This window comes from Gracilinanus agilis, chromosome 4, assembly GCF_016433145.1.
Source record: "Gracilinanus agilis isolate LMUSP501 chromosome 4, AgileGrace, whole genome shotgun sequence".
NCBI lineage: Eukaryota > Metazoa > Chordata > Mammalia > Didelphimorphia > Didelphidae > Gracilinanus > Gracilinanus agilis.
In genome coordinates this window covers 489,425,790-489,445,009 of record NC_058133.1, presented here as the reverse complement: position 1 = coordinate 489,445,009, position 19,220 = coordinate 489,425,790, and the positions used below count along the sequence as shown (strand labels likewise).

General features: G+C 40.6%; 1 protein-coding gene and 1 pseudogene across 2 annotated transcripts in view; one reads left to right on the top strand and one right to left on the bottom strand.

Annotated features, from left to right (window-relative positions):
- VPS53 (VPS53 subunit of GARP complex) overlaps positions 1–19,220 on the bottom strand; it is a 159,870-nt gene that overhangs the window by 66,868 nt on the left and 73,782 nt on the right. For both annotated transcript variants that reach the window (XM_044672921.1, XM_044672922.1), the window contains 4 exons: positions 12,635–12,713; positions 9,449–9,592; positions 8,243–8,385; positions 4,704–4,845 (listed from right to left, as the gene is read on the bottom strand). In XM_044672921.1, coding sequence (XP_044528856.1) covers positions 4,704–4,845; positions 8,243–8,385; positions 9,449–9,592; positions 12,635–12,713 — 508 coding nt within the window. The remainder of the gene's footprint in view (positions 1–4,703; positions 4,846–8,242; positions 8,386–9,448; positions 9,593–12,634; positions 12,714–19,220) is intronic.
- Positions 1,603–1,723, top strand: LOC123248127 (annotated as a pseudogene).

The window sequence follows — 19,220 nt, the reverse complement described above, 5'->3', positions numbered from 1 at the left end:
AGTACTGGTTCTACCACATAAGAGAGGGAAAGGCAAAGCAACTGGAGTTAAGTGACTTGCCCAGGGTCATACAACAAGGAAGCATCTGAGGCCAGATTTTAAACCCAGGTTCTCTTGACTCCAGGTCTAGTGCTTTATCCCCTGAGTCACCTACCTGCCCCTTGTAAACTATTTTTATCAGCTTAATTTCTGAAAAACATTTTGGTATAAATATTATTTGGGTAATATAACATCTAGATGAGCACCTCAAATTTGGATTTGACAAACCATGGCTTCTTTGTACAGAACTATATTGAATATTTCAACATCTATTATGGACCTAATGAGTACAGAGTACACCAGGCCCAAAGAGAGACCAAAAGTTTAGTGAAGATATGGTTTCTGCTCTCATAAAACAGAAAGATAAGAAACAACACTGATAATCAGAATACACAATGTTCTAAGAATATATTTGAGAGTTTCAAAACAAAGGGCTATAGGATGTCAAAACAGGAAGATTAGCACCAATAGTAGGGGAGGTTTCATTGAGGAGAGGATATTTCAGTTGAATGTAAGGGGGCCCCTAAGTAGCTGAGTGGATAGAGAGCCAGGTCTGGAGACAGAAGGTCCTGGGATCAAATCTGGCCTCAGACTCTTCCTAGCTATATGACCCAGGGCAAATCACTTAACTTCTGTTGCCTAGCTTTCACCACTCTTCTGTCTTGAAACTGGTATTGATTCTAAGACAGAAAGTAAGGATTAAAGAAATAAACCAGAGGTTAGAGACAAAGATGAATTTGGGAGCTGTCCCTTTCTGGGAGTAGGTGGGAGCTGAGGTCTCACTTAGGTATATTTGATTGGTTTCCTACCTTGAATAGAACACAGGTAAAAGCCTAGTAGCAAGCTGGTATGGAAGTTTTCAGGCATTTTCTAATGCCAGAAGGGAAAGGGTGCCAGGCAAGGGAAAGAGGATACATAGATAACAGAGTCTATTTCATAAGAAAGGCTTATTTTTTCCCAAACTACAAGAGGAATCTAGGCCCTGAGCTCTATCCACTATACCACCTTGCTGTCTCTATAATAGCAGCTAATACTGATATAGCACTTTAAGGATTGTAAAGCACTGTACAAAGCTAAACATTAAGTAGTTTCAGTTGGAGCAACTCCTGACACAATCTGACTTTGGTGGCAGGCATGGGGCTTCTGGACTAGACCAGGACATGTTCTACCTCATCTCACCAGACTGTGGCCTCCAGTAGGCTGGGATGGAATTACAAGCTTGGGTTTAGATTTTGTATAACTCAAATGACACAGTCCACTGGCTTCAAGATTCCTAAATGAAACCAAGAGGAGTGAAAAATCTGCCAGGAAAATTAAACACATTTTCCTATTTTAAAAGAATCCCTTCTTTTTTGTTATTTTTCAATTATGACATTTGCATTCATGCCATTCAGAAAGGCAGAATTCTTCCAACACCAAGTTCATCCTCTTAATTAAATCCTTTGGGATACCCCCTTCTCCATATCCACTCTTCAAAAAAAGGAGGCCCTGGGCCACTTCAAAGGCAGCACGTTTGCTGGGAGGAAAGGAAATGTTGGCTGAGTGAGCTGTGTCTGTATCTCGGTGCTTGCTTCAGCAGCACATATTCTAAAATTGGCACAATAAAGAGAAGATTAGCATGGCCCCTGCGCAAGGATAACATGCAAATTTGCGTCTATACCTGGGCACATGGTTCCCTTTATTTTCAAGAGATATTTGGGGGCAGCTGGGTGGCTGAGTGGATAGAGAGCCAGGCCTAGAGATGGGAGGTCCTAGATTCATATGTGACCTCAGACACTTGCTAGCTGTGTGACCCCGAGCAAGTCACTTAACCCCCACTGCCTAGACCTTACAACTCTTCTGCCTTGAAACCAATAAACATTATAGATTCTAAGATGGAAGGTGAGGTTTGTTTTGTTGTTGTTTTTTTTAAAGAGATAGTTATCAAAAGAATGAAATTCTGAAATGCCAAAGACATCTTTAGGATTATCCTTGTCAGAGGGCTCCTATGAGAAGTGGGAATTTGGGGAATCTTTGAATTCTGCTAAGAATCTTTTCCTAACTTTTTAATTTGTTCAAAATCAGGCCTAAGAAACTTGATGGTCAATCTGGCAGCTAAGTATGGTGCTAGGCACACAGCAGGCACTTGGTAAATATGCATGGTAATAGCTGGCTAAGAAAGACTAGGTAAAATCTTCTGAAACTGACAGCCTGTCATTTGCCTATTTCTGGAGTTTCTGGATAGAATGATTCAGTTCTGAATCACTGCCCGGTGGCAGCTCTAAGGGCCATATTAACAAAACAGGAGAGTTTGGCCTACTTAGATAGCTTTAATTGATCTGCTGATAAGAGAATGGGGACGGAGTGACTCACAACTTTACAGTGAGTACCAGTCCCATCACAAACATCAGTGGAGTGAAAATACTAAAACAATGAGTGACAGTCACATCTGTTTCCTAACAGTCCTCATGGAGATTTCCATCCATTCTGAAGTCTTGACTCATGAGACCTCACAAGGCTAAGCAAGGCAGTGCAGTGCCCCAAATGCAGTTGCTACTTAAAACAGGCCCTTTTTGATTGAGAAGGGAAGCTGCCTGCTTCCACTACTCACTGCTGCTCCAGGAGCCCAGCTGCAGCCCTGCCCCACTCCTACTTCCTGCTCACTTCAAACCTTCCCTCCCTTTCTCTAGAGCTCCCTCCCTAGTTCCCCTCCCAAGTGTCAAGTTGCTAGAGGGCAGAATTGGGAAAATCTTTAGGCAGTCAGCAAGTCATCAGCCTACAGTAAGGAACCATGGTAAGCCTCAAACTGGAAACCACACCTATGGCTGCTGAATTCTGAGCATTTTAATAAAAAAAACGGTAAAAAAGTATAAATTTGTATTAAAAGGGCCTTGAAAGGAAGGGGGAAGGGGAAAAGGAAAAAAAAAGAAAAAAGAAAAACAGGGCAGCCTCCTAAGCAGTAACCAATAAGGAGGAAAAGTTCAACAAAACCCAAAGGCAGTAAGGAAGAAAAGTTCATTTAGTTCAAGAGCTATTCAGTGGCCAATTATAAAAATCTTTCTCTTATCAGCGCTGTGGAGTGCTAAGTACTGTTCACCTGGAATCTAATCATCATGTCCCCAATAAAGCATGTGGGTGTAGTTAAATCAAGTCCAAACATTTGCTTTTGATTCCACTGTACACACTATTTTCAATCCCACTCTAGGGGTAGGAGTTCAAGCAGTGCCTCATGGGCCCACTCTTCCTCAATGAGTAGTTCCAGAATCATTTATTTATTTTTTGGTTTTCTATTTTAAACCCTTAACTTCTGCGTATTGGCTCCTTGGTAGGAAGAGTGGTAAGGGTGGGCAATGGGGGTCAAATGACTTGCCCAGGGTCACACAGCTGTGAAGTGTCTGAGGCTGGATTTGAACCTAGGACCTCAGGCCTGACTCTCAATCCACTGAGCTACCCAGCTGCCCCCTCCAGAATCATTTATTATATTTATTGTATTATTGCTGTTGTCTACTCATTATCATATTGTGTATATAAGGGATAGGGGGTGGAGAGGTCCTTTCAAGAACTCTCCTTGACCTCAAGAAGTACATGGTCTTGTTGGATATCTCTGGGCCAGGCAATGGATCAGAAGACAAGAGAGCTCCAATGTTCTTCTCCAGGTCACTGCTAACTGAGATTTCAAGAAATCACTTCATTTCTCTGGACTGCCCTATCTCTATTTTCTGTGTGCTCCTCATTGACCAAAATGAAGTGTTTTACTTTGCCTTCATAGAAGATGCTTTTTACTGAATTCACTGATTTTTTTTTTCCTTTTTGCTAATTTTGGAATTCAAAGATACCCAACAGAATTTTGGGTCAAGGCCTTGTGATGTAATAACAGATGGTGCCTGAGGCTGGGATGCAAGATATGAAGGTTCTAGTCTTGCCTTTGCCACTTCAGAAGATGGTTAGAAAACGGGAAAATCACTAATATCTTGGTGGGTCTCAGTTCATTACAAGGTGAAATAAGACTGAACTATGTAATCTCAAAGGTCATTTCTAGCTCTAAAATATTACAATAGAAGCATTCAACTTGCCATTTTAAAGCAAAATAGTGGCCAATAAAAGTTTTCAAATAAGTGTCTCTTTTGTAATGCTTAATAAACTTTCGATGGAAAGGCCAAAGAGCTGTCTGATTATATTGAGTGTCTTTAGCTGCTAGGCTCACTAGGCCAAAAAATGGGATACTGTGAAGATTGAAATTAATATTCAATAACTAAGTATCATATTTTAAAAGTTTTATTAATAATAACTAAAGTAAAAAGCTACCTAAACCACCCAGCCCGCTCGCAAAAAAAGAGGAAGAGAGGCAGAGCCTCAGAACTTATACAAACATGACCATGCAACCTGGAGGAGAGATTAAAAGGAATTTGGGGAAATACTAAGAGACTTCTGGAGGATGAAGTCCAAGGGTTCAAAATCTTCATTTATACAATATTTAAATCAAAATGACTGTAAAGCACACCAAGAACCACCCCACCAACATTTTCAGTAAAGGACCAACAATAATCAAAAGTAAGAATTTAGTGGCATTATTACTTAAAAGAGTTCTTGGTATAGTGTTCTCATCTATAAAATGAGGATTTAGACTTGATGACCTTAAAGATCATTTCAGTTCATGGGAGCCCCTTCCCCACCCCATTCCTCACCGGAGCACCATCTGACAGGGTACAGCCAGAGAAGCGCTTGGCTAGAAGTCCCTCGAAGTTGGTAGTCCTCTGAATAGCAAACAGAAGCAATTTCACCTCTATCTCCTTTGCTCGGGTACGCATAATCTTGGCAAGTTCCACCCTTGAACAAAGAAAAGAACAGCATGAAAAAAAGCCTCAGTGGTCATAGCAGAAAAACACATAGGGGATAAAATCCACTACTGGGACTAGTCTCTATCTTAGTCTGACTTCTGGCAAATGGGCACTGGAGCCTCAGGGAAGTTTTATGAAGAAGCTAAAGACACAAAATCAGGAACTGTGAGGTCAAATTTGATCACCTCTATGACTTTCTGCCTCTGCCACCAATATTCCACTAGGAACTATCAGGAATTATGAATCAGACAATAGTTACATAAACTGTCACCTTATAACAAAATCATAGCCTGATAACAATTCTGGTGTGTATAAAAGCATTACACACACCCAACCTCTCCACCCTCACAAATATGTTCTGTTGCTGTTTATTCAACTTGGGCTTTCACTGGTGTGGGGATATCCTAATGAGGAAAACTCCTTCAATCCATACTGACCACAACTGTTCTTGGGGCACTGACAGGTTAAAAAGCAATTTGCTTGGGATCACAAAGCCATTATTTGGTCCAGAGCTTCCTAATTCTAAGGTTGTCTCTGCTGTCAAGCTCCAAAACCAAGGTTAAATGCACAGGAAAATATTTAAGAAAATAAACAGATTTGCAAAATGTCCAATTGTGATTTCCTAATAGGTCCTAGGATCTGTATCCATCTGTTTGACAACAATGTAGAACACTAGGCTTCCTCTCATAAATGACTTCCTAAGGCAGTGATAGGCAACATTTTGAGCTTGGTGTGTCAAAATTTGCCCAAAAAATGAGCATAACTTGGATGGTGTGTCACTTCAAAAAAGGCCCCATAATTTTGCATAAATAGTTTAAATAACAAAAATGTATAATTGTAATATATAACTGTATTTAATAAACCAAAATAGGTAAATTAATATAGGTAGAACTGTCATCTAGAGTGCACAGAGAGTGTCTATACTACACCACAGCAAATGTTTCATTCTCAGCATGCGGCCCCATACTTCTTTGTATACAGCCACATACTGCCACATGTCATTGAAAACGGCTAGCGTGTCATAGGTTTGCCATCACTGTCCTAAGACATAATCCTGAACTAGGAATAATTCTCTTAAACCTACTTTCAAATAACAGCCTTTCCTAACCAAGAGATAAATGAAATTGGCCTGAGGGTGGCAAACTGGCTGTGAAAGGTGCGATTTCATTGCCCTGTTAATGTGGCTTCCATCGAAATGAGAACTGGGTACTTTGCTCACAGGATACTATCTGGAATATAGGTCATGGCATGAGTAAGATGGCCTGTGTACTCGTCAGTGTGGAAACTCTCTCCACCATGCAGACGGCAACTTCCCATACAAAGTAGGATTTGGAGGAGGCTGGAGTGAAATCCAAGGCTCTCTGCCTCCTGCTTCCACTTTCCCACAACAATTGAATGACAACTCAAATCAGGAGATTGAGAGTTTATTTGGGAATCATGAATCTGGGGCCTTTGGCCAGATTTTGAACAATGGAAGTTTGGCAGAAACCATGGCTTTAACTGAAGAACAATAGCAGATCCGGAAGTTTATAAGACCTTGTTGGCAGGGCCATATTTCTAGCCTCCCAGGGACTCTGTTGGGTCAGTCAGTGTCTGTGGGTTATGGGGCTGCAGGCAATGAGAATCAATTCATGGCTTCTCAAATACTACTCTTTCTTTGGAAATCAAAATTTGAGAGGGAAGTAACACCCACTTTAACTATGTACTGATATTGAAATTCAAAGTAGCCTATTGTTTTTCAAGAAAAGAAGGAAACAAGCATTTATTAAGCCCCTACTAATGCCAGGTACTGTGCTAAGTGCTTTATAAATATCTCATTTAATTCTCACAACAAAACTAAGCAGTAGTGCTATTATTATTCTCATTTAACAGTTAAATAAACTGAGGTAGAGAGGGGATAAGTGACTTGCCCAAGATCAGACACTTAGTATCTGAGGTGACATTCGAACTCGGGTCTTCTGGACGCCAGGCACAGCAGTCTAGCCACTGACCCATCTAATTACCCCAAATGATGACCAAGTATCTCCTTTCCTATAGAAACTTTCCAACAAGGTTTTTAAGCTATAGATTAATTCTGCCCTGGTCCAAAGAAAAATAGGAATGGAATGATGGGTGTTCCAGAGTACTCAAGGTGTGTTTAAGTATATATCAAGATAATGGATAAGGCTGATCTTTTCCTTTTTGACTACATTTTAACTCTTTTTTAAAAAAAAAAACTCTTACCTTCTACCTTGTCTTAGAATTGATACTAAGTATCAGCTCCAAGGCAGAAGAAAAGAAGGGCTGGGCACTGGGGGTTAAGTAATTTCCCCAGAGTCATACACAGCTAAGTGTCTGAAGCCACATCTGAACCCAGGACCTCCTGCCTTCAGGCCTGCCTCTCTATCCACTGAGCCATATAGCTACTTACTCAATGTCTGCCTGAACATGTAGCATGAGGCTCTGGGCCAGATGACTGGATCACTAGCCATACTACCCAGTGATTATCCCAATGTTGTCCCCAGATTTATTTTTTTTTGCGACTGACATACTGATCTATTTCTGGGGCTCCCATCGTATCACAGCCAAATTGCCCTGGCCATGATTCATCTTATTGGAGGTCTTTCTAGATCTTTCCACCTCTGAGACCCCTCAACACACAGGGAAATGACATGACACAGATTTTGTATTCACATCTATATTGTTCCCCATCACTACAAGGTCATCTCCTTGAGGGCAGGGACCACTTCATCAGTCTTTCCATCCCAGCACCTAGTGCAATCATTGGCACATAGTAGGCCCTGTTCGTTGAATTAATGAAGGCTCTCCCAACAAATGCAGTGAAGACAAATAGCAGGTATCTATTACCATCACCTGCCATAATGATTATAATGATTAGCCGGGGTCTGCTTGGCATGGTATGGTGGAGAAAATGCAAGGCTAAATCAGATGGCATCCCAAACCTCCAAGAGCCTCCTTTTTCTCCATTTACCTTCTGAGCAGGCCCAAACCAGAAGTGCTAGGGGCTTAGATATTAAGCATTATGTACGTGCAATGAGGAGAGGAAATTCCGGAGACCTGAAAACTCTGGGGTGGAAGGTAATTTGGGATCAATCCAAGGAGGTTTCATAGAGAACTGCTTTTTGAGCCCTAGCTTTAGTTCAGCTGAACTAGGCAGAAGACTGCTCTAGGAAGAGGCCCCCAGAGAGGAGCACATGGGGAAGGGAATCTGTCTGCCTGAGGCAGAGAGGTGAATCAGGTCAGACATGTGTTAAGAGAATGCCAGGCCCACACATTGATAGCAATTTGTACTTGGAATCACTCTGGAGTGACAGATATGGGAGTTACTCCTCTAATGCAACATTCTCTAATGCACCAGACTCAGGGCACATCTTGTACAGATTTACCTTGTGACATGGCAAAACTCTACAGCAATCCTCTCGGTCATATACCATTCATGTGGAAACATACGCCCATATTTCTCTTCATAGTCCAGAAGCTGGCGTTTTATCCAGGCATAGCGTCTGTCAATTTTGTCAAGCCAGGCAACCTGGTGAAGATGGGAAACAAAAATCATCCAGTGCCCACAGACAGCACTGCCAGCTTAAAGAGAGAAAAGGAAAACACAGCCAATCCCAGAGCCTTTCAGTGGAGGTTCTCCACACAGTAAATCTCAGACACTGGCAGCTCACAGGTGAAAAAAGTATGTAGGAAGGTAGGGGGACAAACTGGGTGCCAGCCAGGGAATCACACAAACTGGGGACACTCCCACACCTCACAAGGGAAAGGTCTGACAGGTTAACACAGAATAAACCACACAGAGATGTGAGGAATGGGGAATGACAGTTTGTCAGTTAAACTGACACCTAACAGACAGGGATACCAGTGTTGTTAATGTAACTCCAATAGTGGGATCTTGATGGCTTGGAGAAGACACAGGAGGTATAAATAAACTGGTTTTATTGTTGGTAACTTTGGAAAAGTGGGTGAGAGGGTTTTTGCCATGAAGGGAATACTTTACTAACCTACAGACAGCTCTATCTAAACTGGAGAGGGCGAAAGTATTGGGGTTCTCACTGCACTGCTACAAGATGCTCCAAGATGATACAGGAACCAGGACCAATCCTTGTACAACCAGTTAAGTCCAAAAGAAAGCACTAGGGCGTATAGGTTTTTCTATCAGCTGTCCACCAGCAGTAGATTTGAACCTTATCTCTGCCTAGGCTGAGTTAGTTGCTCGATGGTCTCTCCTCTCAAATCTTCTATAATTGCCAATCTTCTCAGCTCCTTAGATCTCAAGCAAGCTGGACCACACAACACACCTTCCTTCACTCAGCTTGGCCAAGAAAAACTTTTCTTTTTTCAAACCCCTGGCTTCCTTCTATCATGGAATGTCCATGTATGCAGTCCAGGGCTTGCGCCAAGCTGTCAGTTCTCTATTTTACCTTAAGTCTATATCTATATCTATAATTTCCCTATAACGCAGGTCAACATCAAGAATGAGGCATGCTAAGGAAGTCCTGGGCTCCAAGGAGCTGAGCACATGCACACACTCTTGATCACCATCCAATCAAATCAAATGGAGCATCTGCACTGATCTAGTCAATACTCACATCTTGGTTTTCTTGAAAGAGCACCAGGTACTCAGACAGGTGCTGCTTAATAAACTTCTTGACGATTTCCTGTTTGATCCTGGGTTCCAAAACATTAGCAACCAGACATGCGTCTCGCAGGACATTGCTGGGGCCTCCAGGCCTCTGGTAAAACAAACGACTGTGAAAATTTAACACTAGCTCGATTTTAATCTTAACACAACAGTCAACAGTTCAACAGTGAGGGCAAAAAAAAAAAAAAAAAGCCTTTAAATTGCATGGCCTTTAACAGCTTCTTCTTCTTTCTATCTTTCTGGACTGCTTTTCCCACTCCCCTGACACTTGTTCCTCCTGCTGTGGATGAGTATTTTGGTTATTTGTTCCTCAATGAAAGAATCATTAAGCGATTCTCTTATTCTAACTCTCTCTCTGGAACCAACATAAAGGTTGCTTTGTGAATCAGAGAGTAGAGACTTGGGAAATCAGAGCCAGGGCTGCCCAGAGGATGTCTGACATTCTGGAAACCAAAACAGAAGCCAAAGGATTGAAGCTGTTTGAACAGCACTCTTGAAAGTCTTAGCTGCCCATAGGCAGACCCCTGGTATCTGACTCGAACCTCTGGGATTCTCTAGCCTGAAAATCATTATCTGGGTCACACTGGGAGGGTGAGGGGGTGTCTCCTAAACTCTGATGGGATGCCAAACCATTACACTAGTTTCCCTAATGGTAAACTATCCATATAGGCCCCTAAGTTTTTAATGAATCATAGAGAGGCTACCAAAGGGATCAATATAGCAATATTATATCCCAAGGAAACATTTCTGAGTAGGATGACTGAAGGCAAGCTTCCAAACTATTGTAATTTTCACTCCAGTCAAACACTGAAAAACAAAAGTAATATGTGGAAGGAAAAGCACCAGATCTGAAGTCAGGAGGCTCGAGTTCTAGTCTTGACTTTCCAACAACCTCAGTCTGCTCCCTAGGACAAGTCCCTTTTCTTTTGAAGCCTCACTTTCCCTTTCTGTAAAATGAGGAAGTAATGATCCCTGAAGCCTCTTGCAACTCAACCATTCTGTGGCTCTGTGATTTCTATCTATCCAGATAGTGAGGTCAGAATACTTGACAAATATGAACTAGAAGAGCAAACTTTCTATAACTTTAAGGTCTACAAAGTGTGTTATATCTATTCTCTCAGTTGAGGTTATCATTTAGAGAAGCAGCCTAATAAGAACCATACTAATCCTGGGCTCCTAACCCACCTCTGTGACGATGAGGAAAATCACTTCTCTCCTCTGAACTCCAGTCTCATCTTCTGTAAAATGGGGACAATAGTATCTGGAGAGTACCTACCTTTTAGGATTTATATGAGGCTCAAATGGGCTATAAAATACCTCACAAATTTTAATGTATTAAATAAATGTCAACTGTTAAATATAAATTCCAATTATTTTTATTGTCATTCCTGTTTCAAAAATGGAAACTGAGTTACCAAATATTCAAAAGACCTTTCTAAGGTACTCCTTAACATACACCTTCTTCTCTCCACACGTGCAGTTTCTCATAGTAGCCCTGATGCAGAATGGCCCCAAAGTCATGCATTCATCTTCAGTCTTCTCCTGCTGGGCAGCAGGCAGCAGGCTAACTTTTTTGATGTCATCACTGGACTACCCCCCTTCTTAGTCTTGGGGGAAAAATACTAAGCCTCACAAAATCAACCTAAATGCAATAGGCTGGTGGGCTCTGGAAAAAGAAAGATGAATGTGGGTCAGGGCTGAGTTCTTCCAAATAACAAAACTGGCCTTCATGGGCAGTCTTCTGAGGCCTGTGGCTAGAGAAGCAGAGAACAGAGAACCATCCACTGCTTCAGGCATAGGTTAGACCACAGAGCCTCTGGACAGAAGATTAGGGATAAAAATCAAGGGATCTCAATCCTCTCTTATCATCGACATATCAAACATTCTCAAGTAAATGACTCATCTCTGTTTTTCAGTTACTTCATCTATGAAATGGGGACAACAATGTTTCCCTTAAGCAAGAGGCCCTCAAGGTAGAGGGCCATACAAGTTACAATGCCGAATGAGGAAGGAATTCTCCATTAGATGATGTCAGCAAGCTCAGAAATCATACTCAACAGTTGCCCAAAGAAGGTGTAAGACTGATCCTTCAAAGCCAGGCCAAACATTCACACCTGCATCCTAAATTACATCCATGGAGGACAAAGGCACATGATTAGGGAGTTTCCAGTTACGGAATTATAAACCAGATCCAGGAAACTTTTCTCTGGCTCAGTAAGTGAATCTGGGCTACCAATGCTGTGGTGAGGAAGGTTGCTTGCCAATATTATTCTTCCTCTGGCCTGAACAATGGTCTCCAGAAATCTCTCTGATAAATGAGAGCTGATAATACCTAGAAGGGATCTCCCTCCAACAGCTATGATGCCATCTGCTGAAATGTGAAGGGTCCCCTTAATGGAAGGTACCAAAGCAAAGCAACAGCCATGCTAGAGATGCCTGCCAGTGGAGAAGAATAAGGCAGAGGTCCTGACAACTGGATCATTGTGAGTTTCTGCTGATATGCAGTGCACAACACAAATGCATTACCAGAGACAGATCTCAAGCAGGGCTCTGATTATCTTGACAGTGCCTCATCACATGCTATCGAAAACTGCTGACTTTCTGGCCCAGTCTCTTCCTCCCTTGGGGATAATCAGAGGGAGATGACTTTTCCGAAAGAAATTTTAGCCTGAGGTGAACCTTCCATGACCTTTTTGTTTGTTTAAAAATATAGCCATGAGCAAAATGAATTTCAAGAGGAACCAGGATATTAGAATTTGACATAGAACAGACTGAGCCGGTATGATTCTTCAGTTTGTAATTATAAGAATCAATGCTGTGCTACATACAGAAAAGACAAAATTCCAGGAAAAAAGACATCAGGCTTCTAGATAAAAAGGAACATTTTAGGAACTGGGAGCAATACTGAGAGCCAGAGATCGAAGTTGACAAGTGCAATGTACTACATATGGGTCTTTTTCTGTTTTAGTTTTTGTCAAACCCTTACTTTCTGTCCTAGTAACAACTCCAAGACAGAAGGAAATGGGCAATGTAAAGTTAAGTGATCTCCCCAGGGTCACACAGCTAAGAAGTGTCTGAGGCCGGTGCAAGTTCGTTTTGACACTACCCTGAAAAGGTGAGATTACAACATTACCTTGGTGCCCTGGGAAGGAAAAGCTTCTTCAAAATCAGCCAGGATCTGCTGTCCTAACTCAGTCTGGGCTGCCTTTACTCTGTGAGGGAAAGAATATATGTCACAGCCTGATACTGTTTTTTTTATCATGACGAACTCTCAGATATCTACACATTGAATTTGATGTGAAATTATAGAACGGGAAGAGCTCTTACGAGATCTTTTCATTCCACCCACTGTTTAACAAATGAGGAAACTGAGTCTCAGAGAGGAAACCTAACTCAGTTAAGGCCACCTGGTTAAAGAGAGACAGAGCCAGGACTTTGCCAACTCAGCTATCTTCTAGTCAATGCCAGGCTCCCATCTTATACACCTTTAAGTTTCCCTTATGATATTTTTGGGAAATGCCAACTAATTTTAGTAAAAGTCTCAATAAAACAAACTAGAAAGGTCAACTTGAAAAATAAGAGTTATATAATGCCCAAAAGATCTGATTTCTAAATGAGCTCCATGACTATTCTCCCACTATCCCTAAAAATCAGAGCATACTCACCCAACAAGCATTTCTTAAGAGCCAACTAAATGCAAGGCACTACATTAGGTACAGAGGATATGATAGAAACAAAATCAATCACTGCCTTAAAGATCTTTGAAAAACCAGCATTTCTTTGATGGCCTTTCACTATTTCTATTGTGGTCATTTCTGGAAATACTATAACCCACTTATAGGGAGGCTTTCCTTTTAACAGACATGAGTTAAACAAAGCAGTCACCAAAGTGACTGTCTGACAACAGATTGTGGCAAATGTGATCATTTAAAGAGGGAGAGAGCAAACAAGGGAAACCAAAGAAAGGCTTCTTAGTAGAGGAGGCACATGAAATGAGAGCTTTGAAAGAAGCTAAAGATTCTCAAAGAGGCAGAGCTAAAGAGGGAGTCTAGCCTAGGAATGGGAGGCAGACTGTAAAAATAAAGACCAAGGGGTATGAACCAGGATGTTGCGTATACAGGTGGGAACAGGGCTGGAAATGACCAAATGAGGAGTTCAGACTGGAACACTGAGGCACAGGAGGAAACCACTGGAGATTCCTGCAGTAAGGGAAGACCATAGGGGGTCTTGGGCTATTCAAACATTCTTTTGAGAGCTGTGTGGAAGCTGAGAGTTTAATGAAAAGCCTACTTTAAGAATGCTTGGTCAGCTGTAAGAAATGATGAACAAGATGATTTCAGAAAGAGCTGAAAAGACCTGCAGGAACTAGGAGAAAGAATTGTTGGTGTCAGAACGCAGATCAAAGCACACAATTTTTCACTTTAGTTTATTTGAGTTTTTATTTTTGTGTTTTGATTTTATATAAATAATGTCTTACAATAATAAACAATATGGAAGTATGTTTTGCATGATATTACAAGTATAACTCAAATCAAATTGCTTACCATATCTGGGAAATGGGAGGGAAGGAGACAATTTGGATCTTATAACTTCAGAAAACTTATGTGGAAAATTATTATATGCAATTGGGAAAATAAAATATCTTCTCAAAAAAATAGCAGATGGTCAAGAGGTAATAAGGGCCTGAACTAGGGTGGTAGTCATGGAAGTCCAGAGACAGGAGTGGTCAAGAGATGTAGAGAGACAATCAGCAAGACTGGTTCTGAGCAGTGAGGGAGAGGAAAGAAATGAGGCAGGGTGAGTTTAAGGAAGATAAATTCCCTTTGGAAAATCTGAGTTTGTGATATGATTGGAAGAGGAGAAGGAAGAAAGAGCACACACAGGTAAGACAGTGAAGAGACATGCTCCTAATGGAAATGAGAGGGTAAGATCAAGGGCAACACAGATCAGGGAATGGCCTCGTCAAGAAGAGCCACCTCCACCTCCATGTCTTTAGCAGAGGAGGAGAGGCTTGAAGAAAGCAGAAGGTTTAGAAAACTCTCCATGGGGAGCACCACAGAGTATCAGAAAATGAAGGGGGAAAAAAGAATGCTGAGCAGCATCTAGTTGAGATTTTTTTCATATAAATTTGTAATGGCCCCAGTCAGCACAACTGTGCTATTTCCTCCATCGGAATTTAGAAGCACACATGTAGGAGCAGAGAAGACAGATGGTGGTGGACTAAGCCAAAAACGGGGTTTGGCAAAGTATGATGGTAACAGAAGAAAGGAACAAGAAGTTTGAGGGTAGATGAAATGGTTAAATATAAGATGAAGGTTCTAAAGGGAAGAAAGGGAACCCAGAGCAAAGGAGAAGGGTCTGAGAGAGGAGGGAGGGCTGGAGTTACTTCAGATCAAAGTAAAGACAAAGAATTGCCTTTGGAGGAATAAGCAGGGTGATATGGAAAGAGAGGAGTTTATGGTTAAGAGAAAAGAATTTAAGGGTTGTAGAACATGGGCAACAGTGAGATCAAGAGTATCACTGGGTGCAGCTAAAACAGAATAAAAGTAGAAATCCTAAAAACTGAGGAGGTCATGTATTTGAAGATCATGGTAGCTGATAAGACATGAATATGTATAAGTCAAGTCCTCAAATATCCTTAGGACAGGGTTTGGGGTAGGAAGGAAAATCACAGATTTCCAGTTTCTGACCTAGAAACTAACAGTATACTCGACTAAATAAATATAAGGGGGCTTTAAAAGACATCTGCAAGTATATAGATGCATTATTCATAGGATCGTGGATTTAGAGCTAGAAGTGACTTTAGGGGCCATCCAATCAAACCCCAGCATTTTTCGGATAAAGAAACTGAGGATCAAGAAGGCTAAGTGACTTGCCTGTGGCCACAAAGCTAGGAAATACCAGGGGCAAGTCTTCCTGACTCTAAGCCCAGCTCTTTAACCACCAGACCACAATATTTCTTAAACATATTCATTTATGATTGAGACATCTGAATGAAGAATTAGCTATAGAGAACTAGAAGATCATGCTGTAATAGAAAACAAGGTTATTAAAAAAAAAGTTTTCTTGAATTATTTTAAAATCTTTAATACAGGGGGTGACTCATGAGGTAGTTGAAATTTAAAAGGAGAGGGATTTATTTGGAAATAAATGGGAGAAGAAGGTATCACAGTAGATAGAGAACATGGTATCTGAAGTCAGAAAGACCTGAGTTCCAATCTGACCATATAAACTTAGTAGTTAGTTGTGTGACCCAGGCAAGGTCACTTAATCTTTGTTTGCCTCAGATTCCTCATGTATAAAATGGTGATAATAATAGTGGTTGCCTCACCTAGGTTGTGCTGAGGCTCAAATAAGAAAATAATTGTAAAGTACTAGCCACAATGCCTGGCACATAGTAAATACAACATAAATGTTAGTTATGATGATGATAATGATGAAGAATGTGATTTAAAAACAAAGGGCACAATGGGGGCAGCTGGGTAGCTCAGTGGATTGAGAGCCAAGCCTAGGGACAGGAGGTCCTAGGTTCAAATCCGGCCTCAGACACTTCCCAGCTGTGTGACTCTGGGCAAGTCACTTGACCCCCATTGCCTACCCTTACTACTCTTCCACCTATAAGTCAATACAGAGAAGTTAAGGGTTTAAAATAAAAAAAATAAAAAAACAACAACAAAAAAAAAAACAAAGGGCACTGATAAAACTATTTTTAAAAGAACAGAATATCAAGGAAAAGAGGGTAGTAGGAGTAGCCAAAAGAAGAGGTCCTAAAGGGGTTGAACAAAGCAGTATGTTTTCTTCCTACAATCCTCACAATAAGGATTGAATGTACATGTACTGTATGTGATTTTCACATTCAGATGTTGAAGGGCTCTTAAAAATCGCTTAGTACAGACCCCTCATCTTTTAAAGGAGGAAACTGATGCCTACAGAAGTACTATGACTTGCCCAACGTCACACAGATATTCTGTAGGAGGGCTGAAACTTGAACTCAGGTCCTTGGACTCTCATTTCAGGGCCCCTTCCATGATAGAATACTGACTCAACCTTGTAAATCATAATTACACTACTACATAAATGTAAAGTGTTATTGGACTATGGTTTCAGAGAACAAAAGGGAAGACCCAGTGACTAACAGATGTCTTCTAATGGAGAATGAAATCTCCACACATCTAATATAATTTTCTCCATACCCATCATTAAAAAAAAGTTTGCTCCCTTTCTTTATCTCCACCCTTTTCCTTCTGCATTAACTTTACTAAGTTTCAAATAACAGCTAAGAACTCCAAACCACAATTTTTTTGGCTCAAATTATGAGACTGGGCCTGGCAACCTGAGATTTTTGAAGAAAGCAGGGGAGGAGGGGCTGAAGCAGCCTGTTTTTCATTGGTACGGTTATAATTATGTCTTATCCTAAATACTTTCCAGGGTTTTTCCACTATCTGGAAAACTTTTCAAACCACACTCATGGGTGGGTTTCCTGACACTAATAACATCTTCCTTTACCACATTATCAAAAAGGACTAGAAATGACTTAAGATAAGGCCATCATTAGCTTGATCTATATAAGCAGAACCCTCTCAGAAACAACTAGGACAAAGTTCTGCACAAACAAAATCAATGCAGAGAGAATCAACAGAGAAACAACAATAGAAGGGAAATATATGCATCAAATATCTAGAGTTTTATAAAAGCATGACAGTCAAGATCTAAAAGGTTATCAAATACAAATGTAAGACTAGGCACCATTCCCTAACAAAGAATGAGAATTATTTACAAAAGAAGAAATGCAAAACTATCAACAACTACATGAAAAAATGCACTAAATCACTAATAATAAGAGAAGAATAAACTGAAAGAGCTCTTAAGATATTTCACTCCTTCCAAAGTGGCAAAGATGATAAAAGATAGAAAAATTCCGTCTACATGGTCAAGGGAAAGATAGGCACTCTGAATATAGAGCTATGATTGACTGATAGAGCTATGACTTGATTTGGAATACAATTTGGAATTATGTGAGAAAAGTCATTATGTTGTTCTTAATCTTTGGTTCAAGGATCCCACTACTTGGTATATAACCCAAGGAAAGGTAGAAGGCCATCCCCATCCCCCAATATACACAGAGTATCTAATGGAATGCTATTGTATTATAAGAAATGATAAATAAGGAATTCAGTTATAATTTAACTTGACTGTTATTTTGGATATATACATATTTCCCCCTTTAGTAAAGAGCATTATTGTAGTGTAAAAAGGAATTCTTTAATTTAATGGGGGACCTGGAGGTTCTTTTACCATAGAGATGTGTAGGGATTAACTAGCCCACAATGACAGGAAGTAGGAACCAGGTAGAGGTAGTATTAGGAATTTTAGGTATATTTATAAGGTATAAGATTAGTAATCTCTTTTTCCTCTTTTTTATCTTTCCCTCTTTTACTATATTCTATTACTATCTCTATTTTAATTAAGCTAAATTGTTAATTGTTAAAAGCTGCTAGAAGTTTTCTTTTCTCTGGCTTAAAGGGACAATATTAATTTACAACTCTACTATATTCTCATTAAAACTTAAATTATTAAAAGATGCTCTCTTATTTTGTCAAAATGTCTATTTTAACCCTTGTAGTAGTCATATTTTTTGTTAGGTTATAAGCACTTAATAAACGTCTGATGAATCAAATGAAAAGTAGGCTAGGCAAAAGACTACAGGGAAGAATTTCCAGAGATTTCCCTTACTTGCTGCTCCCTTTCTCTGCCCCAACCCATTTGAGAAAATATAAACCACACTGGTCATTTCCATACCTAGAAGGAGAAAACACCTTCTGGGGGAGCCTCAACCAAGTCCACGGGGATGGGGAACAAGGGAATAAGCATTTATTAAGTACCTACTCTGTGCTGAATATTATGCTAAGTGCTTTACAAATATTATCTCATTTGATCCTCTTAACAAGTCTTTGCAGTAGGTACTGTTATGATCCCCATTTTAAAGTTGAGGAAACTGAGGCAAAGAAAGGTTAAGAAACTAACCCAGGGTCACACAGGTAGTGACTTAAGCCAAATTTGAACTTAAGATTTTCCTGTCTTCAGGCCCCATGCTCTATCTACCACCAGTAACTGGAGGGTGAATAGCTTCATTCTCTTAAGTCCCTTGTGTATATCACTGCTGACCTGGGTCCAATCCTTGTCTGTCACCAATTCTGCTCCCTAATTCCACATGTGTTTTTTTGGGGGGATGGGGGGAGAACCTAGGGGCAGGCAACCCAAATGGAAGCCGACAATGGGCCAGAATATAGAAACGGAGGTGCAAGAATTAGTGGCGTGACTCCCCTTTCTCCCCTAAAAACCTATTGACATAAAGAAACTTAAAATATGCATTCTTAAAGTAGCTTCCTGAGCCCCAACTGTTTGGAAAACCTGACACTGACTCCTTAATGTCACAGTGAGTCTTGCACTTGCTACATCTCTCCATTATCAGACACTCTTTAATGATGACAGCAGTTTTGTGTAGAAATTTCTGCCAGCAACTAGTACCAAAGGAGATTAAGCTTCGCTGCATATGTGTTTTGAAAGTTACTTGAACAGGGGCAATTAGATGGCTCAGTGGATAGAGAACCAGGTCTGGAGACAGGATATCCTTCAAATCTGACCTCAGACACTGCTTAGCTGTGTGACCTTGGGCAAGTCAATCAACTCCAACTGCCTAGCCCCTACCACTCTTCTAC